Here is a 27,710-nt window from a genome sequence, read left to right on the forward strand (position 1 = left end):
GCCTCCTCAATCAATGTTCCCTGTAATTTTCCTTACGGGTCTAAGCGTTCACACAAAGTCGGGGAGCAACGCTTGAAACAACAGTGAGCAACAGCAATCCCAAGTGTGGCAACTAAGTCATTATCAAACATGTCCAAAACTCAAGTTAAATTTTGCCGAGTTTCTGGCAATGAAAACAAATTTCACTAATTTATTATTGCAAAGGTTGTACGGCATACAAATGCTATTTAATAATAATAATAATAATTTCCTTTGTATTGTCATTCTTTGTAACAATGTACACAGAACGAAATGTCGATACACCTGACCCGTTGTAGTGAGTCGATGCAGCCGCAGCCAACAGAGGGCGCCGCCATTATACCAATTAGGTATGTCTCGGCCGAGGCGCGAACCAGCGACCTCCCAGTCTCAAAGCGGGCACACTACCATTTGTATTTATAACAATTCTTTCACAAGATTTCCATTTCTTTTTTTTTCCTGATATATTTTGTCGCATAATATTAACATTTTTGGGGGCTTATTTAGTCGGTTGCACGATACACAACTTTACTTAATCACATTTTTTTAGTGGAAGTACAATGTTGGCAACAAGATTCACTTGATATGATTGGAAATTATTTGAATGCAACACAAACTTTTTCTTCTTTTTTCCGTGTTTTTTTCTACTATTTTTTAAATTCCTTTAAAAGAAAAATCTTATTGTGTTTATTTTTTCCGAGCTGTTACTTTTTTTTTGTTCTCTATTTCCTTATTTTCCTACATTTCTTTCTTTTCTTTTTTTCTGGCTTTTTTCTAAATTTTTCCTTCTTTTTCTCTTCCTTTTGTTTCTTTTTTCTCAGCTTTTCACAATTTTTTCATTTTGGTATATTTTTCTTTTTTGTTCTATTCCCCCTTCCTTTAAGTCATTTTGTGCATTATTTTACATATTTGGTCATGTTGGGATTAAAGAAGCAAAAACAACCTGAAGAGCCGGTCCCTTTTAGTGAGCCGAGCCGAAGAAGCCGGTTCTCGACAAACTCTACTAACTTTACTCAACTTCATTCTACTTCGACTCGACTTCAAAATACCGAATTTAGGACAACGTCCGGGGAACCCTTGTATTTTTACCTTCATGCACTGTAACTTTGACTTAAGTCACTTCTTAATGAGTAATTTTGAGCCCTCATTTTTGTGCGCTGGCTCGTGAAATTTTTAAATCCGGCCAGGCAAACGAAAATGGTAAAGATATAATCATAATATGAATTGTCATTACCATTATTTGCATTTATCCGCCGTTTTTTCGTGCCGGAATTATTGCCGTTGTTATCATTTTCTGCATTACGTTTCGACTTATTATCGACACGGAAGAAATGACCAATTTGTGTTGATTTTCACCTAATACTAACTGTTTTTTCGAAGGCATACTTCTCTTTCACTCGACAACAAGCACCACAACAATGACGTCATCTCGGAGCAACGAGACCTCGGTTGCCGAGATCGGCGTGCAGACGAAAACTCGAACCGCGAGACCAAAACAACAATGGCGGATCTGTTTAATCTTTATTAAAAAAGTATTGGTTAATAATGACAATTTTGTGTCAAAAAAGTTACGTCCCAGGGACGCACGTTGATTCGACACTATGCGTCCCCAGCAAAAATGATGCGTCTAGGACGCAGGGCAAACGAGAACACTGCCATAATGTTCCTTTAAATCACAGGTGTCAAAGAGGCGGCCCGCGGGCCAAATTAGGCCCGGTAAGGGATTGAATCCGGCCCGCGGTACAACACTCAGAGAAGCGCAAGAGAAAAACAAGCTGCAGGTTGAAATAGGTCAACTTGATGTTGCCAAAGCCAGGTGCCTCGAACAGAGACACTGTACTTGTATTTATTTCTCTCTCTCTCTCTCTCTCTGTGTCTCTTTCTCTCTCTCTTTCCTTTCCACCCCTTTTCTCCCACTCTGTCTCTTTCACTCTCTGTGTTTGTCTTTTTCTCTTCATTTGTTTCTCTTTGTCTCTTTCCCTCTCTGTGTCTTTTAATCTCTTTTGCTCTCACTTCTTTTTTTCCTTTTCTCTCTTTTCTCTTTCTCTCTTCATACCCTTCGCACTTTCTTTTCTCTTTTCTCTCCTTCTGTCTTTCTATTTCTCTTTGGATTTCTTTCTTCCTCTCCCTTTCTTTTCCCCCTCTCTCCTGACTTTTTATCTTTTGTTTCTCACGCTCTCTCCCTCTCTCTCTTTTTCTTTCTCTGTCCCGCCCTCTCTCATTTTCTCTCTCTCTTTCTTTTATTTCTTTATTTCTCTTTTTCTTTCTCTTTAATCTACTAGTCCGGCCCCCGACAGAATGTTTGTTCTATCGTGTGGCCCCCGAGTTAAAATGAGTTTGACACCCCTGCTTTAAATTAAGGTTTAAGGCATTATCATTTTATTGAGTATTTTTGAACAGTAGTACGAATAATACCCCAAAAAACAGACTCGGTTTGGCTTTTTTTGCCCTTCAAACTTTATTGACACCTTCTTTTAAAGCAAAAACACTTATACAAAGATCACAAAATGAAATGTAAGGTTTTCACCCATGAAGTCCTAGTCGATGACATGGAGCGACTTATGAGCCGCTGTGGTGACCTCATTGACAAAAGACGACTTGCTCATCCCTTGCTGCGGGACACAAACGAAAAAAGTGCAAAATCAGTACAATTTCTTCAGAAGGCTTCATCTGGAACTGGCGCTGCCGCATTTTTGGAAACCTAATCCTGCAAGATGTTTTGCACAAATACCAGTGAGAGGCGTGGAAGAACAGAGGAAAACTCACTTTCTTAAGGAGGTTCTGGACCTCCTTGTCAGACCACAGGTGGTAGAGGAATGCTGATGCCGACTTACTGGATTTGGGGAAATATCTACAAATACAAAAAAAAACCATCTTAACCTAATTCAAATGACTTTTTCTGAAGTGGGGGACACACATTTACTGCATTTGAATACCGTAAATTCTGGACTATAGAGCGCACCTGATTATAAGCCGCACCCACTACATATCGGGAGGAAAACCGATTTTGTACATACACAAGCCGCACCTGTATATTAGCCGCATGCGCCCACATTGAATGAACGCTATACAAAAACGAAATTGACCCTTACCTGATACAGTCCAATGAACAGAGCCGGCAAAATGAACAGAAAATGTCACATGATTCCGATATTTTTAGGCCAGTAGAGAAAGCCTTGCAGGCCCTTATGGAAAAACAAAATTGTGTTTTGCAGCGGGGTGCTGGCACATAAAAGCAAAACAAGCAAAAAAAGGCTGGGTTCAACCCTGCGGCTTATTCAGTGACGTGGCCAATTTATGTAATTTTTCTAACGGCCGCTAGCGGCGCTCGAGTGTTGCTACCATTAACTGCCCTGTCAAAGCTATATTATTATTATTAAAGCTTTGAAAACTCTCTCGGTGTACCGTCTTTCTTTGTCAATATGTGTAACCATGTATAATATGTATTTGCAACTGTATATTTTTGTAATGTATTTATTTGTATTTATTTTAGACACTTATTCTGATATGTTTTGCAACGAAAAATGAGGGGCGGAACGAACGCGGGGTGCCGAGTTTAAGTGGGGACCGCTAAAGGTGAGGGACATACAAGGAAAGAAGAGGGGGTAAAAAGTTGGTTGAAAAAAAAGGAGTTGCGTGAGTAAAGGTGTTCATCTGATATATTTTTCCCACCCTTACCTTTGGAAATATACACTTTTTTCCTTGGATTACTTTCAACGGGACCCGGACTCTGCAGGTCTGCATCAAACCTTAAGTACCGGTATCATTTTCCGCTCATTTTGCCGGCTGTGCTTTTTGGACTGTGGACTTTAATGAAGGACAGCAAGGCTTTGATGCTAAGTCCTTAGCTTGGCCTTGTTTTTGGACTGTGTACTGGCTGTGGCTTTGATGCTAGGTCCTTAGCTTGGCCTTTGCTAGGTCCTTAGCTTGGCCTTTTGCCATGATCTTTGATTTTTGCAATCTGGAGATGGAATAGGAGCTTGCTCTGTCCGCTCCACGCATCGGCCCGGTATTGCAGTATCTCCGGGAACGGTGCATTCGCAATGATCGCAGCAAGGCTTTAGGGCTAGGACCTTAGCTTGGCCTTTTGGCTAAGAGTAAGTGTCCCGGCTCCTAGGCTTTGTAGCGTATTATGAACTGACCGATAACGGATAATGGATAATGAATAACGAAGATAGAACAATAACCCTTAAAAACCCCAAAAACCCCCACATTTAGTTTCAATCGCGGGACTTGAAGTCGGGTTTGGGTTAATTCTGTGTTTGTGTTACATGTTCAAATGTGGGCGCATGCGGCTTATATACAAGTGCGGCTTGTGTATGTACAAAATCGGTTTTCCTCTTAAAATGTGGTGGGTGCGGCTTATAATCAGGTGCGCTCTATAGTCCGGAATTTACGGTAGTTTGCCCACCCATGTCCTACATGCTAGCAAATTCACCGAAGGAATTTCCTTTGTTTTGGGATATTTCTTCTCTACAGAATCATTGGGTTGTAATATTCTAAGATGTTACGAATTTGTTTTTCGTTTTTTACTTGCCTGTTCTGGCTAAGCTCCTTAAGCGAGTTGATCAAGCTTCCGTTGAGCAGGCGCTTGCCACTCTCAGGCTCCTTTGCCACCAGGAAGTCGGCTGTCTGGCATGCCATGGCCAGTGTGTCGTCCGATTCGTTGCCTCCCTTGGTGCCCGCCTCCAATAGCCCCAATAGATCTGGCAACACCTTCCGAGCTGCAACAACAATCATGACGTGATCGCGTAAAAATCTTTGTTAAACCTCGTTATAATTCTATATTTGAAACAGACGATGCATATTTCTATGACGACTGTTACCCAAGATGCCCTGCAGGTTGGGGTTCTTGCTGAAGTTGCGCATTAAAGCCAGAGCATTTCGTTGCAGGGTGACTTTGTCAGACTTTAAAAGCGGCGCGATGACCTGGAGGCCGTCCAGCTTCTGGACCACCGTCTGGCTCATTACATTAGAAACCTAAACATATTCAGATTCAGATTCAGATATACTTTATTGTCATTCTTGTACACGTGTATACAGAACGAAATGTCGATACATCTGACCCGCACAGTTTCCTTGAATGTACAGATATAAATAAAATGTTGTATTGAGTTGGAGTATTGAAGTACTGATAATATACTAAATAATTATAGCTATGTATAGTATTATACAGTAGTGCAAAGAGTGCAAGAGGAGCAGCTAACCAGATGTGCAAAATGGGCAGGAAAATCTTTAACTACTGTACAGTACTTTGAAATCACAGTCATTAAAGCATATCATCCCAAAACAGGTTCATTTCCATTAACCCAAGATATTAGTTTTTAATAATAACAATAATAATAATTTCCTTTGTATTGTCATTCTTTGTAACAATGTACACAGAACGAAATGTCGATGCACCTGACCCGTTGTAGCGAGTCGATGCAGCCGCAGCCAACAGAGGGCGCCGCCATTATACCAATTAGGTATGTCTCGGCCGAGGCGCGAACCAGCGACCTCCCAGTCTCAAAGCGGGCACACTACCATCTAGGCTACTGAGCTTTGAATGCAGTTTTAACTCTCACACTCACTATAAACCAATTCAAGCAGTTTAAAATTTGCTTTAAAATGTCACTGTGAAATATTTGACCACTAAATGATGACTATTAAAAAAACTCACTTATAAATGCTTCATAATGACAAAATCAGTATCTACTGGGAATGTTTGTTAACACTTTTTACAGACCAAAACTAATCTCAAAACCTTGAGTATTTAATGATATAGGTACCATATACCACCACCATTACTGTAAAAAAATTACTTTCCCTCTGCGGGCAAATTCCTTATATTGTCATGTCCTGCACGGTTGTCATGGCGCCCAGCTGGCCCCGCCCCTTGACACCGGCTGAGACGCATTGGACTGATTGCTCTTGGAGTACTTAAGCGCGCTCCTTTGTACTGTGCGTGGCTGGAACGTTTGTTAAACCTGGTTAAACTCTGTGAGACTTCTGTTAAAACCTGTTAAAACCTGTTAAATGCCTAGTTCTGTGAATCTGCCCGTATTTGATCCTGTTTTGTTTTTGGTCTGATCCGTTTGTTTGTCTTTGACAACTTTTCTTTTGTTTGAATTTCTAATCCACTCCGCCACCATTGATCCCCGGATCGAGTGTGCGCACCCTCCTCATCCTTCCCCCAATAAATTGTGAGTACGTCTACGCGAATGGGTCCTTTGTTCCTGTTTCCTGCTCCGTTTTGTGACATATATTCTCAAAGAGACACCTTAAAATCACAATTATAGATCAAACAGAACGTTTATTGGATGACAAACGACCTATTCCCGAATCTGGTGTTCCTAACTGTTAAATGTCCACTACAAAATTGCCAATACCTGTACTTAAAATACAGATACCTTAAAAATGTTTTCTATTGACACCCGTGCCGACTGTTTGTATCCATACTTGCCTGCACATATTATTAATTTAACTAAAGCGATTATTTAAAAAAAAAAAAAACTACATAGGTTAAAATGGTTCTTCTCTTTTTGGACATACTATTACATTATTTAAGGAGATCATGTGGAACCCCTGCTACTAAAAATATATCAGCAAGTTTCCTGGTTTTAGAAACGTGCTAATCGACTTGATAGCATAAATAATCCACCACGATGTCACCATCGATGTCTTTGACTGCTAGATAGCCTGATAGAAATAACGCAACACGTACAGGTCAAGGAGTTGGAACTGGAGCTGGAGACCGAGCAGTCAAAATGGAGAAGTGGTTAGGAGTCAAGCCAAAACCTCAGCCCCAGAAGAAATATTCAAAAGAAGCTAACAAAAATACATTGAGCCGTTGGAAATGAACGGCCGCCGAAACCAAATGTTCTTTAAAGACCTTAAATCCGGATTGTTCTGGGACTCACAATGCCCTCCTGTGCTGTGAGGTTCTGCAGAGCCCCGCAACAGGCCTCCTGGGTTTCATCCCGATGACTCGAGTCCAGCATGGACAAGTAGTTTTGCAGAGTTTTGGAATGGATTAGCCAGCCTGCCCCAGTCGGGTTGGGGTCCTCCGCCACCGGGAAGTCAAAGCATCGCTGAGCGCAGAAGAAGATCATTCAGATTCAGATATACCGTAATTTCTGGACTATAAGCCGCTACTTTTTTCCCAAATGTTCAGCCCTGCGGCTTATTCAGTGAAGCGGCCAATTTATGTAATTTGTCTAAAGGCCGCCAGCGGCGCTGGAGTATAAAAGGTAAGATTAAGACCAGTAGAATATGTGCGCCAAGAAAGACTGCAACCCGAGTTTATGCATACATTGTCTGTTAAGATAAGGTACGTTCCGATAATGAGGAAGACGCCTTTGATGGCGACAGTTATGAGGAGGAAGTTGAAAACGATCTACCGTGAATTTCACAATTACGGGATGTTTTTTTTTTGACAGGCACGTTTGATACATTGCGAGCGTGATCCTATTAGCGTGTTGATACCTTTCAAAGGCACGGTTTGCGATGAAAGTTATATTATTATTATTAAAGCTTTGAAAACTCTCTCAGTGTACCGTCTTTTTCGTAAATATGTGTAACCATGTATAATATGTATTTGCAACTGTATATTTTTGTAATGTATTTATTTTAGAGATTTATTCTGTTATGTGTTCTACGGGCGAATCAAAAAAAAGGGGCGGAGCACACGTGGGCTGATGGGAAGTGGGGTAAAGCTGAGTTACCGGTAGATCTGTCTGTTGTCGCAGCGGACAATAGTGGATATATATTTTTCCCACCCTTAACTTTGGAAATATACATTTTGTTTCCTTGGATTACTTTCAACGGGACCCGGACTTTACAAGTCTGCATCATACGTTAATTACGGGTATCATTTTCCATTCATGATGCCAACTGTGGTTCTAGAATTGTGTACTATTGACTTTTGGATTGTGTTGGTAGGAGGCTAGGACCTTGACTCAGCCTCTTGGCTGGGAGTGTCACGGCCTATTGGCTTTAAGGTGTATTATGAATTGACGGATAATGGATAATAGATAAAGAATATAGAACAATAAATCTCGAAATCACAACCGTGGAATTTACAGCCTGGTCTGGGTTAATCTTGTAATCGTGTCAGAGGTTTCAATGCGGGCGCACGCGGCTTATTCACAGCTTGTGTAAGTACAAAAGTGGAATTCACCTATTAAGTGGTGGGTGCGGCTTATAATCAGGTGCGCTCTATAGTCCGGATTTTACGGTACTTTATTGTCATTCTTGTACACGTGTATACAGAACGAAATGTCGATACATCTGACCCGCACAGTTTCCTTGAATGTACAGATACAAATAAAATGTTGTATTGAGTTGGAGTATTAAAGTACTAATAATATACTAATAATTATAGATATGTATAGTATTATACAGTAGTGCAAAGAGTGCAAGAGGAGCAGCTAGCCAGATGTGCAAAATGGGCAGTCAGGTAAATCCAATTGATTCCATGGAATAGGCGTGGAAAAAGTTCAATTACCCTGCTATCACTGGCTTTGCTGGGCGGACTGAAGCATCCGATGGGACCGGCGTCACCCTGGCTGTCCGCAGGGCCGGCGGGCTTGGCTAGTGCCGTAATGCGGTTGAACAACGCCGGGGCCTCGGACTGCAGCTCGAAAGTCAGATTGTGCAGGATGCAGGCGCAGTTCTCTGCGCACTTTAACAGGAGGAATAAATATGATTATAAATAAACAAATCATTTGAAACTTTACTGAGACTTATCACCACCTTATCGTCTGTCCTGCCAGCATCCACGCAGTCCTGAAGGTAAGCAACCAAGGAGTCCACCAAACCTCGACATTTCCTCATCGTCTGCCTGTTGTTTTGTTTTGCACTGCTAAGGTTTCTGTTACAATCCCCCCCAAAAAAATCACACAAATTGAGAGAATGGTTTGCAAATGACTCCTCACAAACCTTTGGGAAAATGTTGCCCTATAAGCAGGGTTGGGTAGGGTTACTTTAACTTGATTACTTTTGGATTACTCCAATACCAAATATGCTAATAAAAGACGAAAAAAACTAAATATGAATAAAATGACTCAATTTTGTGTAGGCTTGGGGAGTAACGGAGTACATGGAACGGCAAAAATGATGTTGGCAAGCTCTTTGGATTTATTTTCATTTTGCTTCTGTCCCATTTTATGTTAGTTTTGCCGGGGATCAAAAAGATCAAAGCCAGGAGAGAAAGCTTACCACGTGTTGTAAACTGTATTTACACGTGTGCATTACTACATGAGGTTTTACATTATAGTACAGTGGAACCTCAGTTCTCGACCATAATCCGTTCCAGAACCCTGTTCGAAAACCGATTTGGTCGATCACGGAAAATCGTTTTTCCCATTAAAAGTAATGTTAAATCGTTTTAATCCGTTCCAACACCCTAAATGTTTGCCAAGAACGTAAACATGAAGCTAACCCAGGCTAATCGTACGTTCGCGTTAGCGTAATCTTCCGTACGAAACATGAACGTGTAAAAATATTGCTATTATTTCTTTCTTAAATGCAATAGTTGTACGCACTACTCTTCTTTTTTCACCTGTAGCAACTTTTCTGCTTGCACCGACCTTCTTCGGAGGCATAATTAGGGGTTAAAACACTCCGTTCACCGATATTAATAACGAAAGCAAAAAGGAGTGCGCGCTCACGTGACAACAGTTCTTCACGAGGGGTGGGGGCAATCTACACCCGTACGCCACTCAGCATCGCCCCTAGCGTACCGGCGTTCGAGCTCCGATTTTTTGAACGAAAAGCGAGAATTTCTCGAATTTTTGGGTCGAGAACCGATTTGTTCGAACTGAGAGGCGTTCGAAAACTGAGGTTCCACTGTACTGTATTTGTGTAATGAAGGATCAATTAAAAAATATCACTTTTAATGCAATGGGAATCGAACTCGGGTTTTTGCAAAGGCCTTGAGTCCTATCTACTGCTGCCAGACCCAGAACAAACAAAGGGCTGTTGTTTTGTAGGGTTTTTCCACTAGCGTTTCGTTTTTGGAAAAGCCAGTCATCTTGATTCCTAAATGATTTTGAGCCATTTTGTGAAAACTACACCATTGCTCTCTACTTACCCGCCTTGAACATATTCTGTTAATTGATAGTGTGATCGTAATAAAAACCTCAAATGAACTGCTCAACCTTAGTTTGTGTTACACATCCTCTCCCACATGCCGGATGTAAAACAAACCGCAGAGGGCGAAAATTCATCTTCCTTTGAGAAACATTTCAAGAAGAAGAATTATTTGGAGACTTTCACATCAAGCGGCAGAGTTGGGTTGCTCGACGTTGCTAACGGCAAGGGTTTTCAACAATTACCATGAGCCACTTAACGCTTTATGTCCGTTTCTCGGCTTTGCTTCTTGGGGTAACTTTGAGTTCATGACACTGGGTTGGCTAGCTAGCAGTCATGGTAATGAGAAATTGCTTTGCCATGTCCCGAGTATTAAAAAGGGCGTACTATTAAATTACTTAGTCAAACGACATTACATAACAACACAGTCCAAAAAAATCATTGGCCTCTGTCTGCCTAGTCTGGAGGACATTGCAGGCTTGTGATAATGCAACAATATAAATGCCATGTCCAGCATGGTCACCGTGGCGACCGGCTGGCCCCGCCCCCTGGGCACCGGCTGTAGCAGATCGTCTTATTTGCGTGTGTGCTTCTTAAAGGCGGGTTTTGGGGATTGACGGTTGCTGGTTCATTGCGTTTTCTGTTCTGCAATAATCTGTTCTGTCTGACTTGTGGAAACCTGTGTTTGCCCGTTCTGAGTAAAAGCCTGGGTTGTGAGTATTCCTAGTCTGAGTTCCTGTTTGCCTGTAAGCCTGTTTTTGTTTTGTTTTGTCCCTGAGTGTTGGACAACTTTTATTTTGCTAAATAAAAATAACTGGTCGTTACGGGATTGAGTTCATCCTTCCTGCCTCCTGCCTCCGATCTGGTCCGGTCCCGTGACAATAAAGGACTCCTCTCATCAGGGCCACCACCTCTTTAACCTGTTGCCCTCTAGCAGACTGTAAAAGTCTTTTAAAACAAGGACTAACAAGTTCAGGGACTGTTTCTTCCTCATGTCCCCCCAAACACGCGTCTTAGACTGAAAACATATGTATCTGGCCAGATGTATTAAAAAATTGATTTGCTTCTTGATGCAATTTCACTACTTTTCATTGTGCTATTGTAATGATGCACCATTTTTTTTTGCATTATTATTAAGAAAGGAAATTGCACTTGCAACTTATTTTTGCCCAGCTCACTATTCGTTGTTGTAGTTTATCTTGTTTATCCTAGAGTGCCATTTTACTATGTTGTTATTAACGACAATTAGGGCTGCTCTATTCTATTCTATTCTATTCTATTCTATAAGGCTGCCCTCCAAGGGTAAGATATTACCCCAAACGTAAGTCTGAGCCCAGCGTGAATTTCAGCCCAGGTTAGGCCTTAAATGTCAATCATTACGTTCGGGTTCGACCTGGTTTCTCTTTGGCTGCATTTTAAAAAAAAAAATCACCCATTATTGTTCGTCTTCGTCTCTCTGCCTATCTTGCTCTGTAAGTGCCGCGTTCGATTTTTAAGGACGAACTGCTGCTGTTGTTAATGGCACAGTTTTCAACCTGTTGAAATGGCGGACGGCCTTAAAATGTTTCCATCAACTCTTGTAAAAAATCTGTCAATGATGGAATATTGTCAGTTAATGTAACTTCTGCAAATATATGAAAATGACGGATGTAAATGTTGGAAGGTCATGTTAAACTTACACTTTGCTACAAAGGACGGGCTTTAATTTGTCATAACAAATCCTCCCGAGTCCTCACACATAAAATATGATATTTCAAGTTTGCTCCGGGTTCAATCCGCGAATCAAGTCAATTGGTCGTGCTCGGGTTAATTCAGGCTTTAATACCCGTGGGCCTGGGTCAGGTCAGGCTGGATTTTTTTTTTAGGCTTTGTCCTACTTCTCTCAAAATGTAAATCCACAAATAGACAAACCGACATTTGTAACGAAGCATTTCCTCTGGTAAATTGTTTTACCTCAGGCATCCGGTGGCGTGGTAAAATGATTCATTATCCGGGCCGCCGGGTGTGCCTCGCTCTGGGCTTGTGGTGTAAGGCAGAATGACGCGTTCCATCAAGACGGGCAGGGTGCTTCTCAGCAGGTCCGTTTTCAGACTGTTAGCCGACGACAAATTCCACAAGAGACCTAGAGGAGGCGCCATCCAAAATTGATGAGTCTTGACGCAAGGCGGTCTAATTAAGGGCTGTGATCAATGTTCCCTGTAATTTTCCACGGGTCTGAGCGTTCACACAAAGTCGGTGAGCAACGCTTGAAACAACAGTGAGCAACAGCGATCCCAAGTGTGGCAACTAATCCATTATCAAACATATTCAAAACTTGACATCACGTTACATTTTGCTGAGTTTCCGGCAATGCAATATTATTTTTCTCTTTTGAATAAATTGACTCATGTACGATTGCAAAGGTTGTACGGCCTACAAACGTTGTTTGTTCTTACAATTCTTTCACAAGATATCCATTTCTTTTTATTTCCTGACATATTTTGTCACATATTAACATTTTTGGGGGCTTATTGAGTCGGTTGTAAGATACAGAACTGTACTTAATCACATTTTTTAGTGGAAGTACAATGTTGGCAACAAGATTCACTTGATATAATTGGAAATTATTTGAATGCAACACAAACTTTTTCTTCTTTTTTTGGTGGTTTTTTTCTACTTTTTTTTGTATTCCTTTAAAAAAAATCTCATTGTGTTTACTTTTTCCGAGCTGTTACTTTTTTCTTTTTGTTCTCTATTTACTTTTTTTCCTACATTTCTTTCTTTTCTTTTTTTCTGGCTTTTTTCTGGCTTTTTTCTCTTCCTTTTATTTCTTTTTTTCTCAGCTTTTCACTACTTTTTCATTTTGGTATTTTTTTCTTTTTTGTTCCATTCCCCCCCTCTTTTAAGTCATTTTGTGCATAATTTTACATGACATTTGGTCATGTTGGGATTAAAGAAGCAAAAACAACCTGAAGACCCGTTTAGGACCCGAAAGAGCCGTTTCCTTTATGTGAGCCGAGCCGAATGAGCCGGTTCTCGACAAACTCTATTAACTTCACACAACTTCGACTCGACTTCAAAATACCGCATTTAGGACACAACGTCAGGGGAACCCGTGTATTTTTACTTTCATGCACTGTTTCTTTGATTTAAGTCGCTTCTTTATTCGTAATTTTGAGCCTGGCTAGATTTTCTTGTGCGCTGAGAATGTGCGAGCAGTGCGCAATTGCGCGCGTGCGCAGCTTAGAGGGAACACTGGGCTGTGATAAACAAATTTCTCCAACCTGTGACCTGCTTCTGGACCTCAGCGGAGTCAGTTTCACGAAGTAGAGCCACAGCGGAAGCGATGCCACCACATCGTTGGATCTCTTCCTTGTTGTCATTGTTCTTGAAGGTGAGGTTGCGCAGGGCTCCTGAGGCGGTCTGATTAAGGGACGGGTTATCGCTGTGCAGCAACGCTACTAGTGGAGCGATTCCGTTGAGCTTCAGAACCTGTTGGAGACCATTCCAAAACGTGTACATGTTCAATTCCTGTTCATGCTTGTTTTGAGAAGCTCATACACCATCCAAGGCGAAGAGGCGGGTCTAGATAAACGCAAACAGATTCTCTCCCTGGCTGCTGCAGGGCAGTGTTGAGTTTGTGTAGTGTGGTGAGTTGGTTCAGGAGTAAAACAGCAATTACTCAACCGTTAAAACAAACCAGTTAACAAATTCAAAGCCAAACATGAAAAATCTTTTTTCCCTATTGAATAAATGTGTAGGGTTTAGAAATGATCCTTTGTCTTCAGTGGTTATAATCAGGGTTGGGTAGGGTTACTTTAACTTGATTACTATCAATTACTTTTGGATTACTCCAATACCAAATATGCTAATAAAAGACAAAATAAACTAATTATGGATAAAATGATGACTCACAACACGTGGTAAGCTTTCTCTCCTGGCTTTGATCTCTTTGATCTTTGGCAAAACTAACATCAAATGCGACAGAAACAAAATAAAAATAAATCCAAACAGCTTGCCAACATCATTTTTGCCGTTCCATGTTTTCCGTTACTCCCCAATCCTGCACAAAATGTAGTCATTTTTTTCCTATTTAGTTTCTTTTGTATTTTATTAGCATATTGGGTATTGGAGTAATCCAAAAGTAATTGAAAGTAATCAAGTTAAAGTAACCCTACCCAACCCTGATGTAACATAAAACGCTGCTGAGTGTCTGCAGATACAGACTGAGGCACGTAATTCTCCTGCCTGAATCCAGAGGGCGAAAGTGAGACCAAAAATTATGATTTGACACACAGCTGATCTCCACAAGTTAGTGATAGTTTTAGCTGGCTACTATTTCTTTTTCTTCTTTCATTGACTTTTCCTCATAATGGAGGATGCTTTTGTTCAAAAGGAGCAGTCGGTAACGCATTACTGTGTTGAGAGTCTGCAGATGCAGGGAGCCATGCATATCTCTTTCCTCATGGGAGAGGGCGACACTCAGACCGAGGATTCTGATTTGGCGAAAACCCCAAACAACAAAATAAGTGATCGTTAAAAAAGTTATCATTGCATGGACCATAACAGAGGATTATATATATATATATTGATGCCTTCAATCAAAAGGGAGCAGAGCATAGACCTCATTTCTAAGATATGGTAAGACAATAAATCATTTTTCCATGCTACAGTTTATGTATACGTTCTTGTTGAGGCAATCAAATGATGACTAAGATGAAGATTTATGTATTTGTATATCAGACTGTGTCATTGTCTTAAAGCCGGAGTGAATATTCACCTCTTCCTTGGCCTTCTCGTCAATAAAAGTGTTGTGTTGGATGAAGGATGCTCCACAGTGTTGGTATTTGACATCCTCGTTGGACAAAAACTCCACAGCCTCTTTCATGGTGATGTCGGCCAACGCGCTGTTTCCACTTGACCTGTGAGTGCGACATTAAATGTTGGTGAGTACTCGCTAAACAAAAATATAGAAGAGAATTTTTGGGTCTTTGCATTGTTATCTCTAAGCTGCGTGTGTCCGCGATTGCGTACTACCCAGAGCTTTTCCGCGCACAAGAAAATCGAGCCAGCTCACAAAAATCAGGGCTCGAAATTGCTAATTAAGAAGCGTATTAAGACAAAGTTACAGTGCATGAAGGTAAAAATACACGGGTTACCCTGACGCTGTGGTCTAAATGTGGTATTTTGAAGTCAATGTCGAGGTAGAACGAAGTTGAGTAAAGTCAGTTTTTCGAGAACCGGCTTCTTTGGCTTGACTCACTCCGGCTCTTTAGGTTGTTTTTGCTTCTTTAATCCCTACACGACCAAATATTATGTAAAATTGTGCACAAAATGACTTAAAGGAGGGGGTAAACAGAACAAAAAGAAAATACCAAAATGAAAAAGTAGTGAAAAGCTGAGAAAAAAACGAAACAAAAGGAGAGAAAAAGAAAAAAAATAGCAAGAAAATTTCAAATAAATGGAAAAAATGTTTTAGAGAAAAAAAGGAAGAAAAAAGTAACAGCTAAGAAAAAATGAACACAATGAGATTTTTTTTAAAAAGGAATTTAAAAAAAAGGAAAAAAAAAACGGAAAAAGAGGAAAGTTTGTGTGGCATACAAATAATTTCCAATCATATCGAGTCAATCTTGTTTGCCCGCGTCCCTGCGTCCTAGACGCATCATTTTTGCTGGGGACGAATCGTGTCAAATCAACGTGCGTCCCCGCGACGCAACTTTTTTGACACGAAATTGTCATTATCATTTTTTAACAACGATTTACCGCACTACAAACTTTTCGTCAGGCAGATCCGCCATTGTTGTTTTGGTCTCATGGTTCGAGTTGTCGTCTGCACGCCGATCTCCAGTTCGAGTTGTGTAGTGAAAGTCCGTCTCTTTTCAGAGAACCGGCTTTTTCGGCTTAACTCATTAAAGAGCCGGCTCTCAAACGGCTCACTTGCTTTGATGCATTATATTACGAACGATTGTGTTGTATAAAGAAGTTAAGAAAAAAAGGAAGTATAAATGGAGAAAATGAAAAAAGACAGGTTTGTGGTGATCCCTTTTAATCAGTATATTACCAACAATAATTTCATGCAGAAAATGAATTCATGATTTGAATAAGAAAATGTATTATTCCACTTAATTAAATTTGCATGTATTTTTTGCTTCTACAGTGAACGTCCAAGCGACTTCATTTTTGAACTTTTTTATAATAAACCTCATTCATGTCGAGCAACTCAGTGCCTCACAACAAAATGTTCATTAACAATATATATGATAGAAGGAAACACATGTACAATATAACATGTTAAACTACATAAATAAACATGTTTAAAAAGAAAAGATTTTTTTGTATTTTGTAAGGGAAAATACAACAGTTTGTAAGGGCAATTTTGGGGAGCCATAGATCTCTGTTGGGACCCATAGATTTTTGAGCATGCGAGTCCCCGGGACCCATCACTTTTCACAGGTAAAATGAACACTGTAAGTATTTGGAGAAATACACATTTTTTATGATAGTCCATGATTATTTTTCTATATTAATTGACTAAGATAACAAGACTCACATTGTATCACATTCTCTTACCCGGAATCGAGTTTGCCAGGCTGCTTGCTTTGAGCAAGTGTTTCCACCGTCAAAGGCTTGGATTGTGTTTTAGTAACGTCGAGCGGTCGAATGGTCAAGTTCTGATTGTTGCCTGAGAACTGATTGCTGCTACGGATCATCTCCGTCTTGTAGGTGCTGCGGTTGGACACGAGCCTCTGTGGAGGCTCACGGCCTTTGGGTAGAGAGCGCTGCAAGCCCAGGTTGGGCTGATCCCAGTTGGGGGCCACCCAGCCCTTGGGGGCGTAGCCGTATTCGAAGCGACGGCCGGCAGTGTTGGTGGTCTTGATGGTGCCGCTCCATGACAGGCGGTTGATGCTTTTCTCGAGTGGAAACTAAAGACAAAACACAATTGGGTTTGAATCTAGAATAAACCATAAACCTAACCGAGCTAACCATCGACCAAACGGGCTGGGTGATACTGAGAATTTTGGTATCTATCTAATCCAAGTACAGAGGAACCTTGCTAGTTTGCGGCTCCACTTTTGCGGTTTCAGAGCTTCGTGGGTCTAAAAAAATCTACCTTACCTTCTCAATAAAAGCATTTATTGACTTGACGCCATTGAGCGCGAGCTTATGTCAACTGAGGACACGGTGTGGACACTCTTATTGTGAAGGGGAGGGGGAGGCCCTGACACAATGCTTAGTCATCGCCGCTTCGCTCACGCCCCCTCTTTCAACTCCTCCCACCTCACCCCCTTCTTATGTGGCGCTCAGTTTATCAAGGAGGGAACTCGGCGACACGACGTAAGTATATTCTCTTCTGTCACATTTCATCTCAAGTTTGACTTTATTATACCAAAAGCGAGCGGTTGTTTGTACTACCTAAACACGGCTAGTTGTGTGTGGTTTCGTGTATTTGTTGTAAAAGCCGTTCGATGTCGCTAGCTAAAGTATGTTGTTATTGTCAGAAAGTAGCTCTTTCACTTTCATTAAAATGAACACAGACCATTTTTTTAACTGTATTTTCCCAAAACGCTTCTCAATTAGTCATCAAATATCACATTTTCACTGTTTTTATTTTCAATATGTAACCGGTAGTGTTAACAAGCGAAATAGCTGCATGTGGTTGAGAGCGGTTAATACATTCATACTGAATGGTTCGTAGTGGTTTTGCCAAAGTCCTATTCCGTGTGCATTCAACATATTTTACAGTATTTTTTTTTGTTATAACATGAATTTCACTCTCTCTCTCTCTCTACCCGTATTCTATATGGTGTACTGTATACAGGGGGGGTATACTGTATACCTGTAAACGTTTTTTTAAGCATTTTTGAAGGGGCGCCGCTACTTCGCGGATTTTCAGTTTTCGCGGGTGGTCTTGGTCCCCATTAACTGCGAAAACCGAGGGATTACTGTACAGGGTAGTATAGATCGATGCACATTCGAAATTGCTACTTTTTGCTGTAAATCTCATCTCATCTCATCTCATTATCCGTACCGCTTATCCTCGTTAGTTTATATTTACAGTAAAAACAGCACAAAAAATTGGAAACAAGAATGATTATTATCGACTATATAACTGGTATAGAAAATTAACATGTTTCTAACACACCGGTTTACAAAGAAAAACAGAGTGTCAAACCTAAATAATAAGCAACAATGTAAGAAAAATACAAATACTGTATAACAATGTCAACAAGACAGCTAAAATATCTTCTGTTTTGCAATATTTCGAAAAGTGAGTAAGAAGCCTTTGTGGTGCTGTGGCCATTGTGACTACAAAATGACAAGGTTTTGTTCAGAAACAGTAACATGTTTACATTTTTAGTTACAGCTGTTTGTTCTCTGCAGAATGAGCGTTTCACGCATGCTTATGTAAATGTGTGTTGTTGCCACAGTAACAGACCATTTTACCAGACAAAAAAGAAAAGAAAGAAACAAAGGCAAAAAAGTGAATAGAGAACAAAAAGAAAAAAGTAAAAGCTAGGAAAAATAAACACAATGAGATTTTTTAAAGGAATAAACATTTTTGGGGGACAAAAAAACAGGGAAAAGTAAAAAAAAATTGTGTTGCATTCAAATAATTTCCAATTATACCAAGTCAATCCTGTTGCCAACATTGTACTTCCACTCAAAAATGTGATTAAATACAGTTCTGTATCATGCAACCGACTAAATAAGCCCCCAAAAATGTTAGTATTATACATCAAAATATACCGGGAAAAAAAAAAATGGAAATCTTCGTTTGTAGGCCGTACAACCTTTGCAATAATACATTAGTCAATTCATTTTTTTCATTGCCGGAAACTCGGCGAAATGTAACTAAATGTCAAGTTTTGCACATGTTTGATAATGACTGAGTTGCCACACTTGGGATTGCTGTTGCTCACTGTTGTTTCAAGCGTTGCTCACCGACTTTGTGTGAACGCTCAGACCTGTGGAAAATTACAGGGAACATTGGTCCACAGGCTACTCAGATACTAAGGGAACTACGTAGAGCCCTGGGACACTTTGTTGGAGACCCCTGCTATAAAATAACCCTAAACACAACAGGCCTTGCTAACCCCACAGACAGGGTTGGGTAGGGTTACTTTAACTGGATTACTTTCAATTACTTTTGGATTACTCCAATACCAAATATGCTAATAAAAGACAAAAGAAACTAAACACGAATAAAATGACGAAATTTTGTGCAGGCTTGGGGAGTAACGGAACACATGGAACGGCAAAAATGATGTCGGCAAGCTGTTTGGATTTATTTTCATTTTGTTTCTGTCGCATTTTATGTTAGTTTTGCCGGAGATCAAAGAGATCAAAGCCAGGAGAGAAAGCTTACCACGTGTTGTGAGTCATCATTTTATTCATATTGAGTTTCTTTTGTCTTTTATTTGCATATTTGGGATTGGAGTCATCCAAAAGTAATTGAAAGTAATCCAGTTAAAGTAAACAGATATATTTAAAAGTACTCACAGTTTTAGCGTGACCATTCCCAAAGAAGACATTTCCATTGGACACGCCAGACTCGTAGCTTGCTTCATTAAAAGGGCCTTTAGGAAAGAAAAACATGTTGCATCAGTCATGAGCGAAGGTTGCCGCTACAGATTTATAACCTCGGAGTAATTATCACTGTCATTCCCATCGGTTCAAAGTTTTGGAACTAATCAGGCGATCCGCATTCCTCAAAGACAGATTTGGCAGAGAAGTGGACATTTGAAGACGTACGCAGAAATCCACACTCACAGTTAAGTGTGCGAACAGTTCAGAAGGAGGCGACGTAATTACAGAAACCTGTTTGTCAATGCAGTATGGTAACCGACTCAGAGCCATTATCAAAATGTATCTCTTGTATAGAATAGAATAGAATAGAATATACCTTTATTGTCATTGTTACAAAATGGGTTAACATATTGTGACAACGAAATTGGGCATGACACTCCAGTTTCACACATTGACAGTGAGGTAAAGAAACCAAGAAGATAAAAGAACAGCAGATAAGGTTATAAAACAAGGAGGATAAGGTTATAGTTATAATTGACACAATATTTACACAAGAAATGTCGGCATGTAGGATGTTACATACTGTTTGGTATCGTAAGGGTTTGTGAAATATGCATTTGGTGCAAAAATAGTCAACATAGTGCAAAAAAAATAGTCAACATTGTGCAAGGTGAGCAGTAAACATAGTGCAGTCAACATGTGCAAGAAACATAGACATGAGTACCATTTTACGTTCGTATGAGGTAGTGTTTTTGCAAGAGTTTTTCAGTTTTTTGTGCGGTGTCTGTTTAGAGTGGTAATGGCTCTGGGGAAGAAACTCTCTGAGTCTGTTTGTTTTTGTTTCGTATGACCTGTAGCGCTTGCCGGAAGGCAGCAGGTCGAAGAGGTGGTGAGAAAAGTCCTTGATGATGTTTTCTGCTCTGCTGAGGTAGCGAGAGAGAATGTCCTCCAGACTGGGCAGAGAGCAACCGATGATTTTCTGGGCTGTTTTGATGACCCTCTGGAGCGTTTTCCCGTCTGCTGCTGTGCACCCAGCATACCACACCGTAATGCAGTACGTTAGAATGCTCTTTACTGTGGCTTTGTAAAAGGACACCTGCAGCTGCTGTTTTAGATGATTTTTCCGGAGCACTCTCAGGAAATACAGTCGCTGCTGGGCTTTCCCTACCACCGCTTTGGTGTTTGCAGACCAGGAGAGGTCGTCGGAGATGTGCACACCCACAAATTTGAAGGAGTGGACTCTCTCTACACAGTCTCCTTTTATGATGAGTGGTGCTGGGATCCTGCCATTCCTTCTAAAGTCCAGAATCAGTTCTTTTGTTTTTGTGGTGTTCAGTATGAGGTGGTTTTTCGAACACCACGTTGACAGTGACTCCACCTCATCCCTGTGCGCCGCCTCGTCCCCTTCAGAGATGAGGCCGATCAAGGTTGTATCGTCGGCGAACTTTATGATTTGTGGGGTGGCTCGGTGAGCGTCGGAGGTGTAGAGGGTGAAAAGCAGGGGGCTCAGTGCACAACCTTGGGGGGAGCCAGTGTTCAGTGGTAGGGGTGGGAGAGACGTGGTTACCGAGTTTCACGGACTGTGGGTGGTTTGAGAGAATATTATAGAGAATATTGTAGGGATGCAAAGTACGGCCCGGGGGCCAATGCAGCTTGCTAACCATTTTTCTAAAAGCTACCAAAAAATTGTTTTCCTGTCTGGTCCAGACCAGTCAATTACATTTATAAGCAGGAAGTAATTGGATTAAACTGTCACAAACCAGGAACAGAGACAGGACCCAATAGCGCTCATTTTCTCAGTTTGGTAAAAGAGGGAGAGAAAGGCTTGCTTCCACGATCCGCGTATCGACGAACACGGATAGCAGGTGACTGGTAGCCCTTCCGTGTCAAACGAGGAAGATCGGAGACAGGCGGGAATAGCACGTCGTTGGTCGGGGCTGGAGTTCAAGGCGGTGTCGAGTTCGTAAGAGAGGTCGGTAGCAGGAGGCAGGCAGGTAACGGGGCAAAGCAGGTCAGGTAACAGGCAGGCAGAACGGGCAAAGTCAGGTCCGGAAACGGGTCGGTAACACAGATCAGGCAGGTAAAAGACTTAAACGGAGTCGGACGAGAAGGCTAACTGAGCAGAAGGCAACAGTTTGCAACGATCTGACAGCCACCAAGAGAAAGCAGGGAGTTTAAAAAGGGAGTGTCCACCAATCAGCTGCCCGGGCTGTTGGCACCAATCAAGCCGCCCCAGCTGCGCTCAATCAGCAATCATGACATAAACAAAGAAAATTCAACTTTGAATTCGAGGATACTTGTTCATGTAAACACATTAGTTCAATCTGATGCTTTAAACCGGGGGTGTCAAACAGGCGGCCCGCGGGCCAGATCAGGCCCGCTAAGGGATTGAATCCGGCCTGCGAGACATCGCTCAGAGAAGCGCAAGAGAAAAACGAGCTGCAGGTTGAAATATATCCACTTGATGTCGACAAAGCCAGGTGCCTCTCACAAATGCTTCACTTGTATTTCTCTCTCTTTCTCTTCCTCCCTTTTTCTCTTACTCTCTATCTCTCTGTCTCTTTCACTCTCCCCGTCTCTCTTTTTCTCTTTCTTTGTTACTCTTTGTCTCTTTCTCTCTGTGTCTTTTTACCTTCTTTTGCTCTTTCTTCCTTTTTTCCTTTTCTCTTCCTTTTCTCTCTCTCTTGCTTTCCGCTTCTCTCTTTCTCCCCTTCTCTCTTCTCTCCTTCTGTTGTTCTTTCTCTCTCTCTCTCTCTCTCTCTTTCTCCTTTCTTCGTCCCACCCTCTCTACTTTTCTCTCCTTCTCTTTCCCTTATTTCTTTCTCTTTTTTCTTTCTTTCTCCCTAATCTACAAGGCCGGCCCCCGAGAGAATGTTTGTTCTATCGTGTGGCCCCAGAGTTAAAATGAGTTTGAAACCCCTGCTTTAAACGTTAAATTTCTATTGTTTTCTTCTTCGTTGGCAATGAACACGACAGTGAACCTTGGTTTTATATTACAGAATCAGGGATTAATTCAAACTAGCATGGTTGTAATGGTACATAGTTTCCGGAAATCCATACTTCTGGTGACCCAAACTTGTAAAAACATCGGCCGTGGTACACTTTTGGAGCAAGGAGGGAACCACGATAGTGCTTCATTGAGTGATCTTCGACCGGTTTCCAAATGTGTTGATGCGATATACACGTGGTTAACTCTCGTCACTAATCAGGTAAAGGGATTATTCAGATTGGTCCGGAAATCTGAATTCTGATCTCAAACTGACTAGTCCTTAACCAAGCTACTGTCATCTAGTTAAAATGAAGATTTAATTTCTACAAAGCTTAATTACAATGAATATCAAATCAAAATGGGCAGCACGGCGGCGCAGTGGTTAGCGCGTGTGCGGCACAGTTCTAAGGTCTTGGGAACCTCCTGTGTGGGTTCAAATCCAGCTACCGGACTTCCTGTGCGGAGTTTGTATGTTCTCCCCGTGCTTGCGTGGGTTTCCTCCGGGTACTCCGGTTTTCTCCCACATTCCAAAAACATGCATTTCTGGTGGATTGGCCGGTCCAAATTGTCCCTAGGTGTGGATGAGCGAGTGAGTTGTCTGTCCCCGTGTGCCCTGCGATTGGCTGGCAACCAGTTCAGGGTGTCCCCTGCCCACTGCCCGATGATTGCTGGGATGGGCTCCAGCACCCCCGCAACCCTACTGAAGATAAGTGGTGCAGCTAATGAGATGAGATGAGGTCAAAACAAAACAAATGAGAAAAAAACGTAAATAATAGTTTAAAAAGATTTGGTACCGTCCTATGTTTCTGCAGGTGGCTCAGGGAAAAATTATTGACACCCAGGGTTGGGTAGGGTTACTTTAACTGGATTACTTTCAATGACTTTTGGATTACTCCAATACCAAATATGCTAATAAAATACAAAAGAAACTAAATATGAATAAAATGATGACTCACAACACGTGGTAAGCTTTCTCTCCTGGCTTTGATCTCTTTGATCTCCGGCAAAAGAAACATAAAATGCGACAGAAACTAATTCCAAACAGCTTGCCAACATCATTTTTGTTGTTCCATGTATTCCGTTACTCCCCAAGCCTGCACAAAATTTAGTATTTGTATTCATATTTAGTTTATTTTGTCTGTTATTAGCATATTTGGTATTGGAGTAATCCAAAAGTCATTGAAAGTAATCAAGTTAAAGTAACCCTACCCAACCCTGTTGACACCTCAGCTGTGAACTCTACCTCTATCATAATCTGATAATAGGCATAGTATTTAAGTTTACGACAGGTATTATATTACTTTTTGGACCCCGCCTTTATTACACCGATTGGTCTGTGAACTGTGAACAGGCACACACAAATATTTGAGTTAAAACGAAATCATTTGCCAGAGTGGCATTCACAGTGGTATCATCGGGGTTGGGTAGGGTTACTTTAACTTGATTACTTTCAATTACTTTTGGATTACTCCAATAGCAAACATGCTAATAAAAGACAAAAGAAACTAAATATGAAAAAAATAATAACTCACAACACGTGGTAAGCTTTCTCTCCTGGCTTTGATCTCCGGCAAAACGAACATAAAATGCAACGGAAACAAAATGAAAATAAATCCAAACAGCTTGCCAACATCATTTTTGCCATTCCATGTATTCCGTTACTCCCTAAGCCTGCACAAAATGGAGTCATTTTATTCATATTTAGTTTCTTTTATCTTTTATTAGCATATTTGGTAAGATTCACTTGATATAATTGGAAAATTATTCTTAATTATTATTATTCTTTTCTTCTGTTTTTTTTCTACTTTTTTTTAAATTCCTTTAAAAAAATCTCATTGTTTTTATTTTTTCCTTGTTGTTACTGTTTTCTTTTGTTCTCTATTTACTTTTTCCCTTTGTTTCTTTCTTTTCTTTTTTTCTGGCTTTTTTCTAAATTTTTCCTTCTTTTTTTCTCTTCCTTTTGTATCTTATTTTCTCAGCCTTTCACTACTTTTTCATTTTGGTATTTTTTTCTTTTTTGTTCTATTCCCTCCTTCCTTTAAGTCATTTTGTGCATAATCTTACAGAATATTTGGTCATGTTGGGATTAAAGAAGCAAAAACAAACTGAAGAGCCGTTTAGGACCCGAAAGAGTCGTTTCCTTTCAGTGAGCTGACCCGAAGAAGCCGGTTCTCTACTAACTTTACTCAACTTGGTTCTACTTCGACCTTGACTTCAAAATACCGCATTTAGAACACAACGTCAAGGGAACCCGTGTATTTTTACCTTCATGCACTGTAACTTTGACTTAATTTGCTTCTTAATTAGCAATTTCGACCCCTCATTTTTGTGAGCTGGCTAGATTTCCTTGTGCGCTGAGAATGTGCAGGCAGTGCGCCATTGGTGGTAATCCTAGCACAAGAAGGTTCAACTAAAACCAATTCAACACTGAATTAACAACTCAAACTACTTACTGGTTGGAGACAGAGAGGTCGAGCCGGTCCTGCTGCTGCTGGAGTGCCTGGACCGGGTCCTTTGGACGCTCTGCACCTGTTCCAGGACGCGCTGCTCTCCGGAGCGGTGCTGCTGCGGGACCGAGGGAAGGGCCAGGGAGGTGTCGTCCACAGCGGCTACAGATAGGGCCGATTTTAGCGGCTGGACCCCGGCCATCGTGAGGAAGAGACGCACGCGGTGTGACTAGCAGGTAGACAAGGTGTGGAGAATGGGACGGTGTTAGAGGGAGGAGCTGCAGGGGGAGGGACGGCGCACCCTAGACTGCACCCTGGTTGCAGTTAATATGTTTCTTTTTTTTTTCTTAATCCTTTGGGTGTGTTTGCATCAAGCAAAGGTAGCCACAAATTTGACTCAAGTCATATTTGTAGAGCCCTTAATCACAAGAAGTCTCAAAGGGCTGTGGGGACTACAGACTACTCTTACTTTATCCCCTGATCCAAAACCTGCGGATTTCTTCTTGGCTCTTCTTCTTGGGATAATTTAAAAGTAGTGTTACTTCAGATCAATATGACTTAAGTAGAAGTGAAATGAAATGAAAACAATGAAATTATCTGCATTTATATAGCGCTTTTCAAGTCAAGACTTCCCAAAGTGCTTTACAGTGTGCTTCACATTTCCCAACAGCGGCCGAGCAGCCATGTAAGGCGCTAACGTGCTTATTGGGGGTATTAGGGGTTTAGTGTCTTACCCAAGGACACTTCAACGTGTAACACGGAGGAGCCGGGATTCGAACTGCGATCTCTTGATCCCAAGATGACCGCTCTACCTCCTGAGCCACTGCCACCCCCAGACTACTCTTACTTTATCCCCTTAACCAAAACCTGCGGATTTCTTCTTGGCTCTTGGGATCAAGTAAAAGTAATGTTAATTCAGAATAATATGACTTAAGTAGAAGTGAAAAGTAGTCATTCAAATAGTTACTTGGGTAAAAGTAAAGTACCTTGTGAAAATAACTGCTCAAGTACTGAGTAACTGTCGCAACATCTTATCAATTTTTTTTGGGTTTGCTTTTAAACATTGGTATTGATTCATTAAATCATTCACGCCCATCCAATTGACAATGAATGGCAAGTCTATGTAACTGTAAACCTTTGAAAAAGTTTGTTTGGGTGATAACTCTGTGGATTAAAAAAAATATATGAGTGAGTATACAGCTATATACTTTGCGCGTTAAGGACGGTTAAAAAAACAAAGATAAAAAAAAAAAAACCTTCCTAACCCTGCTCACAAGTCTCACCTTGTGGTTGTTTGAGTCACTGGTCAACTATAAATACAATACTAGACAATTCCCGCGGCAATTGTAAGAGTTGTGATTGATCTGGAAGATGATCCCGGCATGTATATATAACCCCGGTTGTTAGCATTATGAGATAGCTAAAGTTTTTAACTCAGAGAGATGTTTCTGTCATTTTCATACTTGGTTCTGTGGGGGGGACTCCGTTACTGCTGTTTGTGGAATGAAAATAAAAGCAATACAGTAAAGTAATCCCTTGCTATCTCGTGGTTTGCTTATTGCATTTTGCTACAATGGTGTATTTTCATCTTTATTGTATTCTGCATTCTGATTGGCTGAATACTAACCCCGCCCCCTTTCTACCTGTGCATCTATGACGTTATGGTTGCACATATAAAACAGCTTGATGAACCTGCATTACATATGCCCAAATCCTTTTTAATTCCAAGTTTCTATTAAAAGCCATCCTGTCGACAACAGTTTTTTCCATAACGTCCACATGATGGCGACAAAGTGTCGTCTGAGTGAAGTAATGTGGGTGATCTCTTTAATACAGTAGTGCAGGCAGCAAGAACACAACTTGATAAAGTGCAGTCTTTTTAAAATCATTATCATTCAACACTGTTCAGGGGTGTTACTTCACTTTGTGGTTTTCAATCACTACCCTGAAACTAGACAAATGTAATATGACCCATAGTGACTCGGTAAAAAATCTAGGTGTTATATTTGATCCTAATCTGTCGTTTCAGTCACACGTGAAAATATTACTAGAATAGCTTTCTACCACCTCCGTAATATTGCGAAGATTCGTCCGATGCTGTCCCAATCAGATGCAGAGGTTTTAATTCATGCGTTTATTACTTTTCGGCTTGATTACTGTAATGTATTGCTTTCAGGTCTCCCGATGTTTATCAAAAGTTTGCAGCTGGTTCAGAATGCAGCAGCTAAACTTTTGACTAATCCCAAAAAGCATATTACTCCTGTATTGGCCAACTTGCACTGGCTCCCAGTCCACTTAAGATGTGACTTTAAGGTTCTCTTATTAACATATGTTTGCATGGACTTGCACCCTCTTAGCTCTCTGATTTGACTTCCCCATGTTTCTCCACGGAGTCTGCGCTCGGAAAATGCCGGTCTACTAGTGAGCCAAGAAGTCTGCAGGCTTGAGAGCGTTCTCCATCCGGCCCCCGGTGATAAGATCTGCAACCTTAATGGAAGTGTTTAAATCAAGGCTTAAGACACACGTCTATTCCAAAGCTTATGATTGATGCCCACCTCATATTCTGTATTGTCCTGTCTTTTTCTGACTGCCTGCCTGGTGGTGATACGAAGGAGAAAGGGCGATTTTAGGGTGCTTGAACACTCTCAAAAAGGGGCTGGTTACGGCCATGCTTT

General features: G+C 41.0%; 1 protein-coding gene and 1 pseudogene across 1 annotated transcript; one reads left to right on the plus strand and one right to left on the minus strand.

Annotated features, from left to right (window-relative positions):
* Positions 1–2,555: 2,555 nt before the first annotated feature.
* On the minus strand, positions 2,556–26,373 carry LOC148364783 (plakophilin-1-like). The gene is made up of 14 exons (XM_088337264.1): positions 26,319–26,373; positions 25,042–25,264; positions 19,573–19,649; positions 16,642–16,994; positions 14,852–14,993; positions 13,356–13,563; positions 12,046–12,214; positions 8,755–8,872; positions 8,507–8,683; positions 6,921–7,091; positions 4,845–4,998; positions 4,556–4,742; positions 2,785–2,869; positions 2,556–2,630 (listed from the first exon to the last, which is right to left on the minus strand). The coding sequence occupies exons 2-14, from the start codon at positions 25,235–25,237 to the stop codon at positions 2,556–2,558; spliced, it is 2,112 nt and encodes a 703-aa protein (XP_088193390.1). The 5' UTR covers positions 25,238–25,264; positions 26,319–26,373.
* Positions 3,941–4,061, plus strand: LOC148364784 (U2 spliceosomal RNA; annotated as a pseudogene).
* Positions 26,374–27,710: the final 1,337 nt, after the last annotated feature.

Source organism: Urocampus carinirostris, chromosome 6, assembly GCF_059441175.1.
Source record: "Urocampus carinirostris isolate Australia breed hairy pipefish chromosome 6, RoL_Ucar_1.0, whole genome shotgun sequence".
NCBI lineage: Eukaryota > Metazoa > Chordata > Actinopteri > Syngnathiformes > Syngnathidae > Urocampus > Urocampus carinirostris.